The sequence below is a fragment of the Labrus bergylta genome, chromosome 5 (genome assembly GCF_963930695.1).
Source record: "Labrus bergylta chromosome 5, fLabBer1.1, whole genome shotgun sequence".
Lineage (NCBI taxonomy): Eukaryota > Metazoa > Chordata > Actinopteri > Labriformes > Labridae > Labrus > Labrus bergylta.
The window spans coordinates 1,434,585-1,454,831 of record NC_089199.1 but is presented as its reverse complement, the minus strand read 5'-3'; the positions used below and the strand labels follow the sequence as shown (position 1 = coordinate 1,454,831).

At 39.6% G+C, this 20,247-nt stretch overlaps 1 protein-coding gene across 1 annotated transcript in view; it reads left to right on the top strand.

Annotated features, from left to right (window-relative positions):
- Positions 1-20,247, top strand: part of tex264a (testis expressed 264, ER-phagy receptor a) — a 66,783-nt gene that overhangs the window by 5,562 nt on the left and 40,974 nt on the right. Inside the window, 2 exon segments of the mRNA XM_020642152.3 lie at positions 7,513-7,680; positions 7,682-7,735. Coding sequence (XP_020497808.1) covers positions 7,513-7,680; positions 7,682-7,735 — 222 coding nt within the window.

Here is a 20,247-nt window from a genome sequence, read left to right as displayed (position 1 = left end):
GAGATCCATTTGGTGAAAGAGTGAGTTACAAAAAGGATGTCCACTGGCTCCTGACTCAAGGAGCCAATGGGGCCCATGCCTCATCACTGCAGTGTATACATAATCTGCTCTGGGTGCCTGAGGAGAGAGGACAGATTCATGTTTATTTGAAGCCTCAAGTTTAGCTCATTGGCTGCTGCCTTGTTGGTTTTCACCATATTTAGACTTTAGGAAAGCTAAAAGAACTTCTGTTAAATAAATGTTTTAGAAACACTGCACAAGCTCACAAGCTGGGTATGATGAGCATAGCTGCTGTAAAGTAGAAACACAGTAATATTGATTTATTAAGTACCAGAATATCACTCAAGAGAAGCAGAAAGCCATAATATTTAAAAAAAAAGTCCCTTAAGGCACTAACAACACAAACTCAGTTACTGGAGGTAACTGGAGCAGGGCTGCTAGTTGCTGTTACCTGTCACTATACTTATTATGCAAAACCTTGAACCCTAAGCAAAGTTTTCATGAATTAAAAAACTTCTAAAAGCCATTTTTGAACCAGGTTTATAATGTGTAATTCTGCTGTAGAGTTAAGCATTTTATGATGAGACCTAATGTGCACTCACACTAGGCAATCTGTAACGGGGCCTAAGAGCGCTTCACCCCTAAAGTCACGACGCCTCCTACTACTAAGAGTTGCTCCAAGTGACACAATTCTAATAAAACAATTAGAATCAAGACATTTTCTAAGAATCTTTCCTTAAAGTTAGAACTGGATCCTTGTAAAGATGAAAGTTATTCACAAAGCATCTTAGCTTTAGAGAGCTCCTCAGGTGTATAACTGTTAGGAGTAGTGAGGGGGACTTTTAAGAGTTTCTCAAGGAGAAAATGAAGACATGTTCTGCAAACACTGCATGAAGAATATCATTGAATCATAGTTGTGCCGAACAGACAAAAATGATTTGTTCAGACATTTCAAGCCAACAATTACTTTTTTTTTCCATACATAGTGAGACATGCATGTTAAGTCTCTCTACATGTGGTTACCTCCACAGATGCGTCCAATCTCTAATTAAAGCTCTTCACCTGCTGATATAACGATCAGCATGTGAAGAAGCTGCTACACAAGCGGGCATGTGATTTCAAACATTTTGTAGGCGTTGTACTTTTAAAGTAAGTAACACAGATGATCATTTCAAAGTGTTCGTAATTACATAATGTCTGACTAGATTCTATCATTTTCACTTTTTTTCTCAATATTTTTAGATCAACCAATCACAGCTTCTGGAAAAAATGTTCATACCTAGCAATGGGGTCAATCACGCCCTCTCAATAAGATGAAAGTTAATGGGTGCATCCAAATTGCCAAGTACCTACTCAGTCTGTCAGTAGGCAGTACCTACTATCTGTGCTGTCTACTGTTTAGTACCTACTATTCAGTAGGCAGATATTTGTTCCTACTTTGTCTGATTCATTCAGTAAGGAAGTGGCGTCATTTACGCTACCCGAACCGGCCGCATCCACCCGTTTTTATTTTATTTTATTTTTTTAGTTTAGCTTTGTAAATGTAAATTGTAAATGTAATGATTTCACAATGTAAATCAAGTAAAAGACAGATTAAATAACTAAATAACATACAGTACATAAAGGAAAGTACAAATGAAAGACAGTAATATGCAGAATATAAAATAAACCAATAAAGACATATTTAAATAGTGAAATCATTATTTAAATAGAGGGGAAAAGGTTTTATTATAATGCAGACATTTGTTATATTTTCTGTTGTTAATTAAAAGTAGTGGTTTCAGTCGGGATTTTAAATTAAGATTAAATTAATCCATGCTCGTTTGTTTTGATTTGGAGGCGCACGTGAAGTGACGATTTAGGTTTAATTTCGCAAAGCATTGTGGGTGGTAAAATACAATTAATTTCCTGAAAGGATGCATCCGATCCATACTGCATGAAACCAGGAAGTTAGTATCCATACTGAAATGTTGAGTATACTGAGGTGTCCCAAAAAATGCATACTGAATGAGAGTTCAGTATACTGAAACTCCCTCCTGAAAAGTACTGCATACTGAACTGTGGATATTTGGAAAGGGCCCTCGCCTCTTCCTCGCTCAGAGTCACTCTGAGAATATTCCTAAATGACAATTAGGCTAAAAATCCTTGCTAGGATTTTGTAAGCTAAGTTAGGAGCTGTCTGAGAGGATCCTGCTGAAGCACGGCATGAGTGAGCTCCCTTATTTGGAAACAACTCACAGTTGGAGCCTCAAGTGGCCAATCCAGGAACTGCAGTTTTTGGCACTTCTTTGTTGGCTTCACTTCTCAGCTCTGGAGGTTGCTGTTTGGAATGTCTCACACTTTCTCCTTTTTCAATCAGTTTGCTTTAACTTTATGTGGGTAAGTCTACCCTCTATAGTGCATTTGGATATACCATTAATTTAGCTGCAAACAACCCATCACAGCCTACATGTAGCCTCAGTGATGTGCAGCCCTATTACTTTCAATTTCCCTCCTGGTGACTTTGTAAAAAAAAATCTCTGCAGATTTATTGACTTTGCAGTGAAGTACAGACTCTTGTACAATCACAGCCTCTTTCTACATTCTGGCATAATGGTAAACCAGGTACAGGAGCATGAAGGACAAATGCGATGTTTTGCTCTCAGGCTTATATATTTCAAATATTTCTTATTTAAATAACACTTCTTAGTTGTTGATTTACCAACTAAAAGCAAACCTGAAAACACACAAATGGATTCATTAAAGCTATTTATTTCTGCTATGTAGTTGTAGCAATGCAAATATCTGTACTGACTCTAGTATCAGCAGTTCCATTACCAGTAACAGTATCTGTCTCTAGCTGTGTTTGGGCACGGTACAGATGGCCAGTGTGACCGCGCCCTAAACTCACTGAAAATGAGGTATCATGTATTAGCCAGTTTGCCAGTTGATGAACCGACCCCATATGCCACTCCATTACCAATTTGTCATGTCCTACTATAATAACTGACTTCAGGTTAATTATGACGTTACTTCAAACAATTAGCAAACAGTCCAGTGCTACAGCAGAATAGTGTCTTGTAAGTCAAAGCTAGCAAAACATCATGAGAGCAATAAAATCCACTAATAAAATGGATAGCAGTACTTGATATGAATTGTTACTCTAGTCCAGGTATTGGTAGTGGTGTCTGCCGGGTTGCAGTGTTTCCATGTTGCCTTTTCATGGTTTGTATTGTTCCTTTAAAGAAAGAGCTGATGTCGTCATCTTTCAAGTCACAGTATTGGACACTTGCCTTGTTGGTCTCTGTCCTCCCTTACCTGCTAACACTTCAGTAATGAGCAGTAGTAAATTGGGCCAGCTGATCAGAGCGATGCATCCCCAGTGGTGATAGCCAGGAGGGGAGAGAGCAAAGAGGAGGAAGGATGAAAAGAGTAAATCCTCATTATGTGTCTGCTAATAAAGAATTACCTCTGTCAGCCGTACTGTTTTATTGTTGAACAGACCTCATCTATCAAAAAAGATCCTTGTAGCCTCAAGCAAAGAATTGCTTTTGAAATTACTCCCCCCCCCCCCCCCCCCCCAACAGGTCCATGGAGACTTGGCGATGGGGAATCAGGTAGAGATGGGAATGGCACCATTTGTGATGGGAAGCCATCTAAGAGTCCCCTGTGCAATGAGCGCCACCAAACTTGGCTATATATGTCTTTTTTTCCAATTAAATGAGCTTGCTGAGAATACAGTAGAAAATGTGTGCTGGCTGCACATGAAATCATCAGAAGCTTATTCAGATGAAATTAAAAAATGTAAATCTTGCATCTCACTCTCCATTCAGTAGACTTTACAAGTCACTGCTGGCTGAATAGTTTTTTCTGTAGCTTGGTTTGGAACGTAAACATGTCAGTGTAAAAGCTTTTTCCCATTTACCAACTCTCTGCTTCTCACCTTGGCCAATCACAAGCCACAGTGCGTATTTTTCAACTATCTGGGAGAAATGGAATCACATGCTGTGTTTAAAAACACAGCTTTGGCAGCAGCTGACTTTTAAAGGGCTTCTGCCCAGTGAGGACAGCGTCTGAGAAGCTTTTACCTTTTGTGGTGTAAGAATTTTAGATGCAAACAAAACAACTTTGGTGGAGAGAAGGAGTGGTGCTCTTTTCTATCCTAATTGGCTGCAGTCTCTGGGGTTTGTTATCTAGAGGGAAGCAGAGATGAGATGCAGTCAGGACGGCTGTTTGTTTTTTAGCCCCTGTGTGGGATGTGAATGATAGCTGGAGCGCTGAATGATATCATTAGTGAACTACTGGCTAGGCGAACACACTCCAGTCAATCAGTGTGGAGAGGCTGAGAGATAGGGAGATGGTGATACTGAAGCGAGACCGTGGGAGGACAGTTGTTATCCTCTCTGAGTTTGAATGGTTATTGTTGCGTCTTATCATAGTGTTGACAAGGAGCAGCACTGAGCAGAGAGCTTGTTGACTTCTCCATACGTTTGATGCTTTCATGTAGGAAAGTGGGCGATACAGACAAACTCCAGCACATAAATGAAATTAGATGAGAACATATAAAATACAATGTATATGTCCAAAAGCTAGACATAGAGGTCTGAAACAATTCAAACAGTATGTTATGTTTGGTAGGTTGATAATTCAGGATTATGAAAACAGTTCCTTAAGCTGTTGTTGTTGTACTCGAGTTGTCAAAATTAATTATTTGATTAATGTAATGCTTTACATGAGGAAAAACTTAATTGCAGTTAGAATATTTTACGAATAGTTTTGCTTACAATTGAAATACTATACATTAGTGCTGCGAATCTTTGGGTGTGTCACGATTCCATTCAATTTAAATTACGATTCTTGGGGTCACGATTCGATTCAGAACGATTCTGGATTCATGGATCCATGGATTCAAAGTTTATTTAGGAATTAGTACATACTTCAGGATCTTCTCCAGTCATCTGAGAGACTGGCTGAATTTCTTGTTGCTCTCTTTGGTTAAAGAGCTAGCCTTAGCACTTAGCAGGGAATGACTGATTAGCCAAAAAAATGCACCCACCTCCACTATACATAGTATATACAATATAAAATATGGATGTCCACACCCATTCTAGCAGTTTTCTGAGATTGCACTTACTGAATTCTGTGTAGCACATGGGCATTATCCCAAATCAATGTATATCACGATATGTATCGTTAGGGATACGTATCGTATCGTGGGGTTGTGGGAAATACCCAGCCCTAGTACATCCAACACTAACAAAGGTGAGATAAACATAGGAAGTGTAAACACCTGTTGTCCAGAAAGTACAACAATTATAAATACTTATGACCACTCTGGGTGCTGGAGCATTGCAAAGTACTGCAAATGCTGACCTTTGAGCAGGCTATTTGAAGGATCTATGTGAATAAGCTGATAGCAGACCCTGGTGAAAACAGGCCATCAGTTTGTTATATTGTTTATCATTTCTTTCAGCCTTAACAGAGCATTTATTTGACTTCATGCTAAGATGTCACCTTATTCTTAACTCCTCTTTCATATTTTTTTATAATGTAATTTCCTCAATATGTTTTATAGAAGGGTTTTAAAGTTATGTGATTTCATTATTGCTGTAATAATTTACTGCAAAGATCCTAACGCAGCCATTGTGGCTGGCTAGTTTGCATTGAATCATTGCTACGTTGAAAATAGATCTTGTGTATCTCGTGCTGCTGAGGATGAATAATTCACTGTCAAAAGCAGGTGATCTGTGCTCTCTGACTCACTGTTGAACACAGTGACAAGGGCCTCTGTCAGGTGACAGGAAATATTATCTGCTCATGTCTAACAAGAACTGTCAGTCATTATTATTACCTACATGATGCAGACAGTAAGAGGCACTGAGGGTTAGGAGTGGGGTGATCAAATAGATTTATCTTAGCCGGGGAGTCTTGAGGCAGCCAACAAACGCTGAATTACTGCACAAAAGCTGCTGCGCCAACAAAGTGGGACAACGGAGAGAAGTGCAGTGTAGTAGCAGCACAATGCTGTCAAAAAATATCCCAGAAAGTGAGAAATGCAATGGAGAAGAAGAGAAGATTGTGGCATTTAGATGTGATAATTATGCAAAGATGCCAGGGACATGAGGATGAGTGTTGCTGGCTTCCATCTGTGCCCCCTCAGTGCCAGCCCTCCACAGACAGCCACTGTCACAGAGCACAAACCAGCAGCAAGTCTTAAAAGACCACAGCAGGGTTTTTTGGGTTTTATCTCTTTAGTAAAGATCACAGACTATACTATTGTACACACTATGACTAAATACATCTCATACCATCATTTGCTATACCCCTAAACATCAACAGCAAATTCATAACTACTTCCATGTTAAGTAAAGCTAGCAAAATGTCAGCCATATCAATAATAAGTTGTGTTTTTTTAACTAACACTGAGTATCAACCAGAAGTCATGTCTCGGTGTCATAATTGGAATCATATTATCCCTCTATAAAATGTACGTGGATATCTAAAATACAAGATAAAGAAACCTGTTTGCAGAAATGTAAAGCAGTATGTGATATCAAGCAAACTGACATCAAAATGTGCAAAAAAAAAAGAAAAAGGGCAGCATGCTCCTTTAACAACAGCTCCCACTCTCCATCTGAAGCTCTACAGGCAGACTGCAGACAGATGTGAGTGGGAGAATCTCTGTCAGATATTTCTGACCGACAACTTGCGAGTTGATTACGACTCTCTGTCTGCCTCATTTCCATGCAGACATGAGGGCACTTTAATAGACGCTTTGTAGTAAAGGAGACGGAGCCTGCTCGTTTAATGCGTCAAATAGACAAGATGGATAGTCTCTGCAAGTTCCTCCGGCTGTTCTGAAAACACAATTGTACACATGTTTTTTGTAATACCTTTAACTTAACATTATGAAGATTTCTGAATGATTAGAAAAATGTTCAAAGGTAGAATTATACGAATAACTCCTACTGTAACTTATTCCTCAGAATCCTTTAAGATGCAAAGTGTAAGGTATAAAATACTTTTTTTTATTATATTCTGAAAACATCATGTTGTAAGAAGAAGCGACTGTTTTCCTCACAGATACAATTTGAGCTGCCACATATGTAACCTGGCTGTTTGACGTGTACCACAGCAGGCAACCCCCTCCCCATGCAGTGACACTAAAGACTATGTGAGGATGCAACGTCTCCTCCACTTTAAATCAAACCAACTCTATTTTTATTTCTCACATGTGCCGTTTGTGCTGCTGCAGCACTTGCCATACCAATGACACACCAGTTCCATCCTCTTTAGTCGTCCCTTCCTCTTGGACTTCCTGTTTGCTTTAGAGAACTCTTTTTTATGATATTTTATTTAAAGAATGATTTGTCCAATTCTCATGTAAAATAGAACTATATGAAAAAATCCCATTGCTCTGCCAACAGATGGCGCTACATTGCTGTGTGTTTTATAGTCATATAGATATGCATGGTAATTGAATTTGTAGATGTTTAACTTCTATCCTTTCCTTCCATCTTTCTGTCCCCTCAGAGGCCAGCAGAGAAATGCCGCTACGTGGTGGGCAGCGTCCTGTGCGAGGGTGAAGAGCAGCCAGATAAAGAGCTGCAGGAGCTGTATCAGAAGTTCGGCTTTAAAGTGTTTTCTGTGCCTGAAGTGAGCCACGCTGTGACCACCAGCTTCCCCTGCACCACACCTCTGTTCCAACGTGCTGGGACCGTACAGAGTCTACCCGAGACTTTCTTCCTACATCGAGGTTAAGACAACTTCTACTGTTTTCTCAATGTTGAGATGCATGTAAACATTGGTGCACCCTAAGAGGCTGTTTACACCTGGTATTAAAGTGTGTCAAAGGTGATCTGATCAAATCAGGACAGCTCTAAGAACTGCTGTTCACACACATTTACATCTTTACATCTTCACATGCTTCTCTCGTGACTATTTGTGATCAGACCTGACTTTCCTCCTACCCAGCTTTATATCAGATAAACATATCGCCTCATTCTCCTTCATTAACCTTTCAAAACATTAACTCATACAAAAAGTACAAAAAGTGTGTGAGAGAGAGAGAGAGAGAGAGAGAGAGAGAGAGAGAGAGAGAGAGAGAGAGAGAGAGAGAGAGAGAGAGAGAGAGAGAGAGAGAGAGAGAGAGAGAGAGAGAGAGAGAGAGAGAGAGAGAGAGAGAGAGAGAGAGAGAGAGAGAGAGAGAGAGAGAGAGAGAGAGAGAGAGAGAGAGAGAGAACTAAATAATTACAGGGACTTTACTAAATAACTTTACTAAATAATTACAGGGTGCACAGACTTGGCTGGAACATGTGTGTACACAAGCTGTCAAATGAATGTAGACCAACGTGTCAGAGATAACCTCGAAATGTGGCCAGAATAAGAATACCAAGCTTTAATGTCATTATACTGATGTGGAAGAAACCAATTTAAGAAAAATTGCAAAATGGCACTACCTAAGTGAAACCTATAATTAATTGCATCAAAACAGATTAAACAAAAAATGCATTGTGGTGTGTAAATAACCATTAGAGAGCAACAGTGCTGTCCACAAACACATAGTTTCCAGGAGCCACTATGTACATGCACAACACCATCTTTGTGTACTTGTGATCTGATCACTTAGCACGCGAGTGATACCAGGTGTGAACAGGGCCCAAGGCTCTTTCAGTAACATTGAATCTTGAACCTGTTTAAGCTGCAATTTGTGAACGTTCATGTCAGAAAAGGATCTGTCTGTAAAACCTAAAGGTAAGGATCTTTCTGTAGTAATCACTTGTTTCATGCCCCTTCGTCATCATAAGTAAGACATGCTTTTGCTCTCCTGACATCCTTTTGTTCAGTGGGTGGCAATCATCTTTTGATCATATCTGTCCTCTTTTCTGTCTCCCGCTTCTAAAAGAGACCCTCGCTCATGTGTTGTTTAATTCATCACATTGGCAGATTAAGAATAGATGAAATGGTCGGAAGTGAAGGTGGGTTTGAGTCCAGCGGCCCATATGCTCGGCTTCATGTCCTCGGGAAACGCCTCAAAAAGCTATTGACATTTACTGATGACATTTACACACACGGATTCATTTAGGGGCATTGCACTGCATGAATAATGCTCCTCCAAATGTGTTTGTGTGTGAGTGTGTGCACACTCTGGCTTGCACGTTTGTCCATCTGTTTATTTAAGCTTCTGTCTCCTCACAGGAGGTAAAAAGATCCCACCCTCTAGTCAGAAATGCACCATTATGTCTACAGAATATGCACTGTAGACCTTCACCTTTTGTCTTTCTCATGGTCATAACAGTGGAAATAGGGCTGTTTGATGGCTATACCCTTTCCTGTTTTACCAGTAAACTAGTGTTTGAATTGCCTTCTCAAACCCAGTGCATCATCAGCATGTAGTGCCAAACAGTAGAGCTCGACTGCTTTGAGTCATCCATCTGTTTTTGTGTTGGGTTTAGCAATAAAAAGTAAAGGTGCAATGACCCCGCCAATGGAGGTATTCATTCGTCCTATCCAGATCTGCCAGCATATCAAAACCATGCTAAAGGTAGCCTGTTTGTGTTGTTGACTTTCATCATGACCTTCTCACAGAGTTTTCTGTATTCTTTGGCAACTTTTTGAACTGATGACATCATTAGATCTTTGTTTTGAATTCAATTTAATGAAAAAATGCAGTAGCTACAGATAACAGGAGTTCACATGGGGTTAATTTTTTTAAGACCTCTGGCCCCACCATTGTAATTCAGGATCATTAGGGTCATTAGACTGTGCCCTTACATTTTGCTTTGGGATGAAAATGAACTGATCTGATACAAAAGTCAGTTATTTAAAAACCTTTTTCTAATTCAATTGTGGAAGTCTTTTGGAATTGAGTTCAATTGAGAGACATTTTTAGATCCATCCGGAGCTCTTGCCAGTGTGGCTGGGACCTTCCTTTCTATTTTCCTACTCTTTGTCTCTTTCCCTTGTCATTTCTGGAATTTTCCTTTTTCTTAAATGTCGACTTTTGGCCAGAGAACCGGTGGTTTTAAAAAATATTTTACCATAATAGTTTCTGAGAGAAAACCCATTCAACAATCAAGAGTCTGATTGCACTATCAGTAGTGAGCGTTGTTGTGGGAGTGACAGCAGTAACGTTGTCAGCAGTAGCTGCCTTTCAGCGAAGATCCAGGTATGTACAGGTGCTTATTCAAATGTTGATGCTGTAGCAGTAACTAACAAGATGATCTCACAATCACTGACAAAACACCAGTATCACAGGACAACCAGATGAAGTATAGATGAAGAGATGAAGAGGAAAGAGTTCAAAAGTGATTATCAGGGCTTTCTTTTGCCTCCTATTTGGATTGTCTAATATTCAATACACTTAACTTAATATGTTTCAATCCTGCCATCCGTCTTCTCTTATAGCTTTTGTTGCCCGATAGATTTTTTACCTGTCTTGCATTACACCCTGATTTGGATCTTGCACCCACACAGCTTTACCAACCAGTAGGCGTTGCTAGTGCAATAAGAAAATGAACCTTCAGTGGTTTCCCATCCAGAACACACACACGTGTTTTTGATGCTGCAGCCAGCAATTTAACTTTAGTTGCATCTGAACAGTTAGCTTAAGTCAACAAGTTGCATGATGGTACCAGTGAACAATTGGAGGTCATCTGGTGAGAATGCCTTGGATTTTTAAGAACACACACAGCAATATAATTACCACAATATCAGTCATGATCTACTGTTTATCCTCAAAGAAAGAAATGTCTGGCTAGCTTAGCTTATCAATGTTCACCAGCTTGGATGCATCCTGTAACACCTCACATCAAAGTGCAGGACAAACTCTATCATGTGCCCTGACACAGATTATATGGACTCAAGGAGAAGGAATAACATCCCTCTGGGACATTTTTTTGCTGTATTTCCTTTCAGGATCTCACAGTTACATAATAATGGCCAGTGTTTTTCTTTCAGGCAGCTTCTGTCTATCACTGTAGATAAAGCCCCAGTTTTCCTACCTCATAATTGTCGGGCAAGAGGAAGAAGGGCTTGTCACAGTCCATCAGTTGACCTAAATCCTGTGAGAGCTCGTTAAGGAGCTGCTCTTGTACACTAGATGGTCTAATAACAGTTTGAGTTGTGGAGTGGCAAGTGCACTATGCATACCAGCTACAGCGAGGTCAATGAATAATGGAGTATGGGTTGGAGAGGCTTGGTTAGAGGGTGGTATGTGAATGTGTTAGAATGTGTGCCTATGTACTGTATGTATGATTAATTGAGTCGGTTGTAGAATCAGGGGCTTTGAAAGGAGGGTGGCACTGGTGGGACATAGCTTTGTACTCAGTTTCGACTGTAGATTCAGGAGATTTAAACTGTTTAACTGTGCAAGCTTCTGCTAATCTTTGGAAAACACAAGCTGGGGTCTCATGCACTTGTTTGACTGTTTGTGGTAACCGGCAGAAAGTTTAACATTCAGAAATGATTTTTCATCTTTAAAGTAGTTATAGGTTTTTTAGGTATGTGTCAGTAGATGTTTGCTAACATATTTAGCGACCTATTGGGAGTCCAATACTCAAAGTGCATTCAGGCACCTTAATGCTTGGATATATAAGGACAAGTGGATATAGTGTTTAATGTTCCTTTTATTCATATGAAGACAACTCCTTGGCCCGAAAAGCTTTCAGATCACAGAACCCATGGACCAAGCTCACTAATATTTTTGATCACCCCACCTGTCCATGCCAGAGGTAAATAACTGTTTTAGAGTTTAAAGGGAAGTATACCTCTTTATTTTTTTGCTAACTCAATAATCTCATTCACAGTTAAGTTGATTGTTAGATGATTTGGCGGTTTCTGAAGGATCCATGTGCACTGCCTTCAGTCTGTGCAGCACACTCCTGAGTTGATGGTGCTATTCTAGTCATTGCTTGTGTTTTCACTGCACACACCGCAGTCCGTCTCGAGTCTCAAGCAAACATCAGGCTAAACAGACCAGATCGCCCAGGACAGGAAGTCATACAAGGGAACGCATAGAGCATCCGGTGAATTTCAAAATAAAAAAATTCAACATACAGACTCCTGATCATATATTTCATCACTTTATCAACATGATGACAAAATGAGCACCAAATGAAAAGCAAATAAACCCTGGGAAAAGCAAAGTAACCTCGCATGATCTCGTACAGTAGTTCTCCTGTGATTCTGTGAACCCCCAAGTCCAGCTACTCATGGCTGCTCTTGCGCTTCAGAAATGGACCTCGTAGGGCAGGGTGCCTAGAATTGTCATGAATGGGAGTCAAACATTTTTTTTCTACCGGTCAGTCACCATGTTCAATCATGCTGTAAACATCTGCTTGCAATGGGATCAATTCACTTTAGTAGCCACCCAAATAACTGAATTGCAGTTAATGGTCTACGTTCTTCTTCATTTTCAGCAAATGGTTGCTCATTTTGCATGTCATTTTCCTTGTAATATGCTGCAGCAGAACACCAGAGAACAGTGAACCAAGACATTTACATTGTGAATACACCAAAGGTCTTTGCTAAACAACTAGAAAATACATCATATAAACTGGGAATGTTACCAAAATCGGTATGACTAGCTTACACAGTTGGGTTCCAGTAAGTTGATTATAGTTCATATAAAAATACTGCATCCAGCTTTAAGCCTTTTAATTCTCAGCCATGCAAAGCCATATAGTGCTGCCAGCACGATGGGGAGGCTGGGCTGCTGAAGTGGGCTTACTATCTGGCCACGTGCCTGGACTTCAGTGTGAAAGTGTTCTCTCACAGACTCTGGTACACCACCTGGACTCGTACAGAGCTTTAGATATCAGAGAGCAGGTTAAGTGGAGAACTGCCCTTTTTCACTCCAACACTTTCTCTCCGCTCCAATAGCTCCTTCTCCACACCAGCTTACTTTTCCTTATCTTGTCCATGCACTACATGTAAGCTAATACACACACCCAATTTACAGACGCACGCACACACACACACACACACACACACACACACATACACACAGGGAGGTAAAATTGGAGCTTAAAAAATCTGAAGTAGGTGATAGGTGTTTACTTAGTTTAATCCTGATGTGTGTATTTTTTCAGTGCCCTTAATAAACTGAGGTTATCAACTCACTTGTTTCACCAGTTGAATGTTTGACCTTTAGTTAATTTGTGCTCAGCAGATGTATATTCATTTGAGTCTAAATGTCAGCAGTGAGTACTGGAGATTACATCATCTTGTGGTGAAAGATGGAGAAATGAATGGATGAAGATGTAGTTGTCACAATATATTAAAGGATTTCCTCCAATCTCTTTGATGTTTGAGAAAGCGTCTTTTCAGGATGTGCAGAGTGAAAGCATCAGTGACTTGAGGGGTGTATTTCTGTGGCATGTCAAACAAAACTCCAGATAGTCCCTCTGGGTACGACATGAGATGAGAAACAGATAGCATCAGTCCATCAAGTAATCCATTTATCTGAATCAAGCTTAAAGCATCATGGTAGCATTACGATGTTTCACTCTGAATATTCTACAGTTTGCCTCACAGGTCTCACAACAATTAAAACGTAGTTCTGTAATCCCCCCTACAACATCTTTGTCTGTCTTTGTCATCAGAGCTTTTACACTATTCCAATGCATGGAAGTATTCAAACTGTTATTAGGCTTTTTAATAAGACATTCTATACAATGTAGCTGTGAGCCAATCATCAGAGGAATTTTAGGCACTGTCTAGCAGGTGTGAGTCTAAACTATACTGCAGTATAGTTAATTATCGGAATAAACACGATACAGTGTCTTCCACTGTGTTGAGGTTGAGTTTATATGTCATTTGTTGGTTTAATGGATGTCACTACTATGTCTGTTTTCACCCTTTTCTTTAAAATCATAAGTGGCACCTTGATGTTGTGAGTGTTGATTCCTCACCTCCGTTTCGCTCATGCTCTATTTACCAGCCACTCTTCTCCATCTTCTTTGATGTTATTATTTGTTGAATTAAATATAGAAAATGTGTTTTGCCTTGTCCACAGCATCAATATTTCATACAATGGCCTGATTGGGGGGGGGGGCTCAGTGGAACTGAGCTGATTTCAGGTGTATCCATTGTGTAAACAACAACAACCATGATGCCATTCACTCTGGTTTAATAGTTGTGTGTGAATATAAATAAGTCTCTTCTGTCTTTGTTTCTGCACTGATAGAAACTGCAGATTCATATTTCTGATGTTGAATTGTTTATGTTCTTTACAGTCTTTGAGGTCTATCTCCTTTCTAGAGGATTACATCTTCTCTGTTTTATCAGTCAGCCTCCAACCAAACTTGTGCTTCTGATAAAATATCTGCTGTCTGTCAGTCAACCTGCAGGATCGTGATGGGGGAATGAGGACACTCATGTAAAACAGCTGTGCCTCCACCACCCGTTGTTACAGGGTTATAAAGTTATTTTCCTCCTAAAATCACGTAAAATAAATCCTCCCACTCACTCCCTTTAGTTTACAGCTAATCTGAATATCATTCCCTGCTTTTGTGTAATCTTACTGACAGAGCTGGGTTCATGCCCCAGCTTGAGGAATAATTTGTTATGCAGATAACAACTCTTTTTTTTGTGGTTTTGTTCTGTGGCACATTGTCACCACACACAGGGAACGCTCTGGGCTCATAGCTAGTATAGATTCTTAAAGGCTCCCTGGGTACAAGGCTATCTCATCATCAATCCAGTATCATTCTAAAAACTCTTCACAGATTGTTTTTTTTTCTTTTCCCACCTGTGTCATTGTACGAAGGTAATGCAATATGCTCATAGAATTTATTTTCCTTCTCATTTGGAATGGAAACTGTTTTCAATAGACGTAAGAGATATTTAACAGGTCTTAGAAGGAATATTTAGTTTTTGAAATGAAATTCAACTTTTCCTCAACTCAGTCAGAGCTAGGAAAGCCTGTAGATGCAGAACTGCATATCTGCACACAGTTGGAGGCTTACTTAAGCACACTTTGAGGTATCTAGGGGATCAAAAACCAGTGTTTCTGCACATGGCACTGTGAGCGGGGAAATGAAAAAAAAAGGTTTTGTGAGTTTTTCCCACCTCACCTGGTAATTGATCAACATTATATAATTATATATATATATATATAATTAACATAATTACTGAAAACCTTTTTAACACATACTGTTTTCTTAGCTGTCCATGCAGTGCCATCATGTAAACCTCCAAACTCCATATGCTCCAGTTCCTACCCGAATGCATTATTGTGTGTCCACATAGTTTTTTCTTCCATAAAATCAGCACTATCCAGGGTTAACACTGTACTACACTGTCCCTACAAGCACGTTTTTTCCAGCATTGTGATCTTGATCACTGCCTGTACAGAAAAATGGAGATTGAGGGGGGAGGCGTGTCAGGATTCTGCATCTTTAATGCCTCCTCGGCTCAGGGCGCAGACTGCTCACTGTTCAGCGGTTTCTGCGTGGGCTGGTGCAGGATGGCAGGGGTTGTGGCTGCGATGGCATCAAAGCGCAGAAAGCAGAGCGGGAGTCAAAAGTGATGTGTGTGTTTGTGAGTGAGCTTGTTTCTCTGTGGCTGAAAATGAAGATTTTGATGAGATGGATGTCTGCTGTCTTTTGTGTGTTTGTGTCTGTGTGTAGAGAGGGCAACACGTCTTCTCTATTATTCATTTAGTCATTGCATTCTTCCCTCCATTACATTCTTGTTAGCTCTTACACTTTTTGTTTCTTGAGGTCACTCAATAATTACCTTAAAATAAGAGAAGGCCACAGTCCTGAGGAGATCATCATACCTGGAGTTTTTCATATCCTATGTTTACTTTTAATATTCCTCCTTACTCCTTCATTCTGCTGTTTGAGAGTCTTTAGAGGAAACACTCTGCTGCTGATGCTATATTTAGACCCCAGTGATGCTGATGTCAGTTTCATCACTTTTCCCCGCCAAGAGTGGGATATGATGTGCTGAAGCCCTTTGTGCTCACACCGGGATCTTCCCAAATTTCATTTCATATAATGCCTCCTTTTTCTGTTTGCTGTCTCAGGCTTTCAGAGAATTGCTCTAAATTCAATAATCAGTTCTTTCTCTTTTTCATCCAGAGCCTTGTTCTCAGTTACATTTAAAACTCACACTGTTCAACCTCATTACGGGGAGCAAGATTTCTGCATTCTTTTAAGGCATCCATAACTGAAAATAATTGAAGTAGGTTCAATGTAAATATTCATGCATTTTATAATAAAGAGTTTTTCCAATAAAAGAAAGTGGAAAGTCAGACATTAAATACAGCACTAAAAGCAGCTGATAGTTTTTTTTTTTTTTTTTTTTAAGGAAGTCATTTTTTAAAAATTGTATTACTTTGATTCATAAACATTAAGTTATTATCATAACTTAATGTTATTGCTTTAAACGAATAAGCCAACAACAAGATCCAGCTCTGTAACAATGATGCTGTGTTACTTTATATAGCTGTTTTACCGTAACATGAAGTATGTCGTAAATAACAGTTGCCTGTCAAGTAGGAAGACCAATTAGAAAACTCAGGGTCCAATGACAGAAAGTTTGACTCTACTGTTTGCTAATGTCAGTAAATGTTATTGGTCAATACTCTGCGTTCTTCTCACTGTTGTGTAAAATGAAAGCAAAATCTTTTCTGATCTCCGTCTCCTAAATAAGGTTGTGACAGTCATTAAAAACAAGTCATTTATATCCAAATAGCTCATCTTCTCTCGAGGTTCTTCTCTGCTTTTGTCATGAGATCATCTTCTTATGAGTACTTTTTAAACTTTTGATACTTTGAGTACATTTTGGAGTCTCATAGAATTTGTTTTACTTTTTTCATTGAAGATTTTAAGACAACTAGTTAAATTTGGATTTACTTCTAGGCAGATATTCTAACACGCTGTTTCCTGTTCCCTCACGCCTTCATGTTTAGGTTATCACCCGTTGGCTTTTACTTCAATTCACTTTGTGTGTTGTTTTTTTTCTCAGAATGACAGACTGTTCCTTTAAGCTTCTACACCTTTCCAGCCCTTGTTGTAAACATATAAGCAGTCTAAGACTTTAATCATTGTGCTGGTCTTGTAAGGTTGCTCTGCAGCTCTTCTCCTAAGTGACAATCCTGTGATGCAGTAAGTGAGGTTGATAGCAGGCAGAAGCATTTGTGTTGTTCTTATTGATTCCTGCTTCCCTCTTGCTCTGGGATACTTATCCCCCCTGAAACTCCGGCCGGGCGTCGCACACCACGCTGCCAATTAGATGCTTTCTTGTGAGCACAATCTGACAGTGTTTCACTCTTGTGTTTGTGACCTGTGGGTATTTTGATCTGTATTTTTGACAGTGCATGCCTTTTAAGGGTTAAATCAGCCTTACACTATTTTTGTGATTCACCTAGCCCCACCCTTATGGATATGGGAATAATGATTGCTATGGCAACACCCTAACTTAGACATGGTATGTTCATGCTTCAAAGATAATCACAGATATTTGAAGTGCATGCCAAGGTCTTAGCATGCCCTTAAAATGATTTTACATTTTTTAATGTGCTTTTCATTACAGCTGTGATGAATAAACACACAGCACTATTTTTTTTTCCTTTTAATCAGCACCGTCCTTTATATATGAGATTAAGAGTCGCACTCTGACTCGTTTCAGGAAACTAAAATGTGTGGGCCTGCACTCCTTTTGAATGTGAGACAGATTTAGTGGGATTGTTGAGAAATACGGAAATTTGATGGCAGAAGCGTTTTGCATCCAGGGTATCTGGTCATCGCCCATCTGGATGGAAAAATGCGACTTTGGAGGCACTATAACCCTCTGAACTCACACACGCTCTCACAAAATCTTATTTGGGTGTCAAGTCGCTTGTTCATCAGATAGCTCTGTCAGGTTTATTGACTTGATTTAAGCTTGTTACATCCAGCTAATTCGGCTCAGACATGTTGGCCTTTAAAGAAGTTTGTGGCCTTTAATAAGTAATTCTCCAAAGAACGCTCAAGCTCAGACCCAATCTGTCTTTTTAAAGTTGCAGACTTTGGGGAAGTGAGTCTGCAAAGATTAGGCCTATCTCTGCATCATCATCTTGAGAGGAGTTCAATATAGCGGTAAAGTCGGCTTCAACCTGGGAGAGCTGCTCTGAGGGCGTACAGGAGACAGAAACAAGTAGGAGAGCAGCAATGTCCTCATGACGGACCCCAGCTGGCTCCAAAACAAATGATGATTTTTTAAGGATTTTTCTTTTGTTTCAAATTTGCAAGAATGATCCTATTTATTTTCTTGAATGTGAAAGTTTCCTTGTATCACTGTATGGATAACATTCGATTTATCCCTGCACTGCAGCTATCTACAGTTCATTTGAGCAGACAAAGGTCTAAAATGACTTATACCATGTGCACAGGTTTCTTTTTCACTGTGAGGTAATTCCACATGCAGAGCCACAGACAGGACTACAGAATGTGGACGTGAATGTGTGTAGTCACAGAAACTGAGAGGAAAACATGAGAGTCAAACACATTTGCATAAAAAAAAATCCTGCACCGATATACTGCTACAAGACATTATGCTAACTTAAGATCCTCTATATGTGAAATCAACGTTAGGAAGATTTTTTTGTGCACAGGTTTCTTAACAGGATACATAACTTTGAAACGAAGCACATGGTGTGTTATTGTATGATACTACAAACTGGTTTCAAAATATAAACATTTGCCACCTTAAGGACATATTTTTTAGCCAGTGAAATAATCGCTGTCATCACCAAGTGGGCTCACCTGAGCGCTTTGGTTTTTACTTGCATCATATGCTCAAATATTTCTTAAATGAAATGTCATAACAACTTAGAATGCATATAGTGCCTTTCAAGGGACACAGAGTATTTACTTTATTTACAGTACTCCATTGATTCTTTTTCTCTGTTTATTGTAGTTTTTGTGTTGGATTTCTGGGAGGCTACCGATGTTCTCAAGGTTAGTTCCAGATAGTTGGTTGGGGATTATGAATGTGTCATACACATTGTCACCAGGGGACCATGGCCCTATAGAAGCACTGAATGCATTAAACAAATCAATGAGTGGATGTGCCATAATTTTCTTCAGTCAAACCAAGAAAGGTAGTTGTTTTAGGAGCCAAGGAGGATCGATTATGAAATGAAGAAAACAAGAAGGGCTAGAAATCTAGGTGTGTGTATGGACTCAGGCCTGGTTTTTAAAAAAAACACACAAAGATGATAACAAATTGGGACAGAATTTTCTAGGATTAAAGGAGACAATAAACTTGTGTCTCAGCAGGATCTTGAAAAACACATCTATCTGGCTTTCAATTTATCAAGAACCTCAACTGAACTCTGAAAATGGTCTGGAAAGCAAAGGTCTTATTTTTGGCACCATTGATGGTTATACCTTGATCTCCATCTTACACAAAGCCCTGTCTTCCAGGTTTAGAAGCACATTGTACTATAGACCACAGTTTCCTCTGTTACTCTCTCTGCCTCTCTGGCTGTCCCGCAGTGAAAAGGCCACACTCCCTCGCTTCTGTGAGTGAGCAAATATTAAATAGACGGCAGATTGCTGAGAAAGACCCCTCTGGGTGGAACATACAGAAACTAATCCAAACCTCTCTGGCTTTGGATTCACAAGAAGAGCAGGAGCAGAGATGTCAAACGAGATCAGCTGTTGACATTTCCTACGATACGCTTTTTTTTGTCTCCAGATTTTATTGATGTTGTCGTGCTGCAGATCTCATTCTCTGGGTGTTTGGGTGTTTTATTCTCCCAGTTAATGCCACATTATGTAGCCGGCTTATGTAAAGTAGCCAAACAGACACCAATGGCCTTTGGGGACATCCATCCCTGCAGCATAAGGAAAGGAGTAATAATATGGGAGGAGACAGGGCGTGTGATGTTTGTGTTAATAGAGTGATAATCGTGTGATAGCACTGTGCTGGGTGATGTTTAAATGCAACATGTTCTGAAATGAGGCTGCGTTCTACTTGCATAGATGTTCTATATATCTTTATATATGTGTTCATCTGTCTCTCTTGTTAGCTAAAAATCATTATGGAGAAAACCTTAGATTTCTCTTACTGCGCTCTCTACTCAAATGAATATACTGTCAAGCACCGGAAGGAAGTGTCAGAAGTCTTTGATTGATGATGTGACTGCTGACAGCGGGTGATAATTGAGACTATAAAATGTACCTGGGATTGCTGTGCTGCGAAAAAACAAAGATGTGGTTGGCTGAAAGGAGTAAGTTAATACATCTGAAATACAGAACGTGGTGAAAGGTG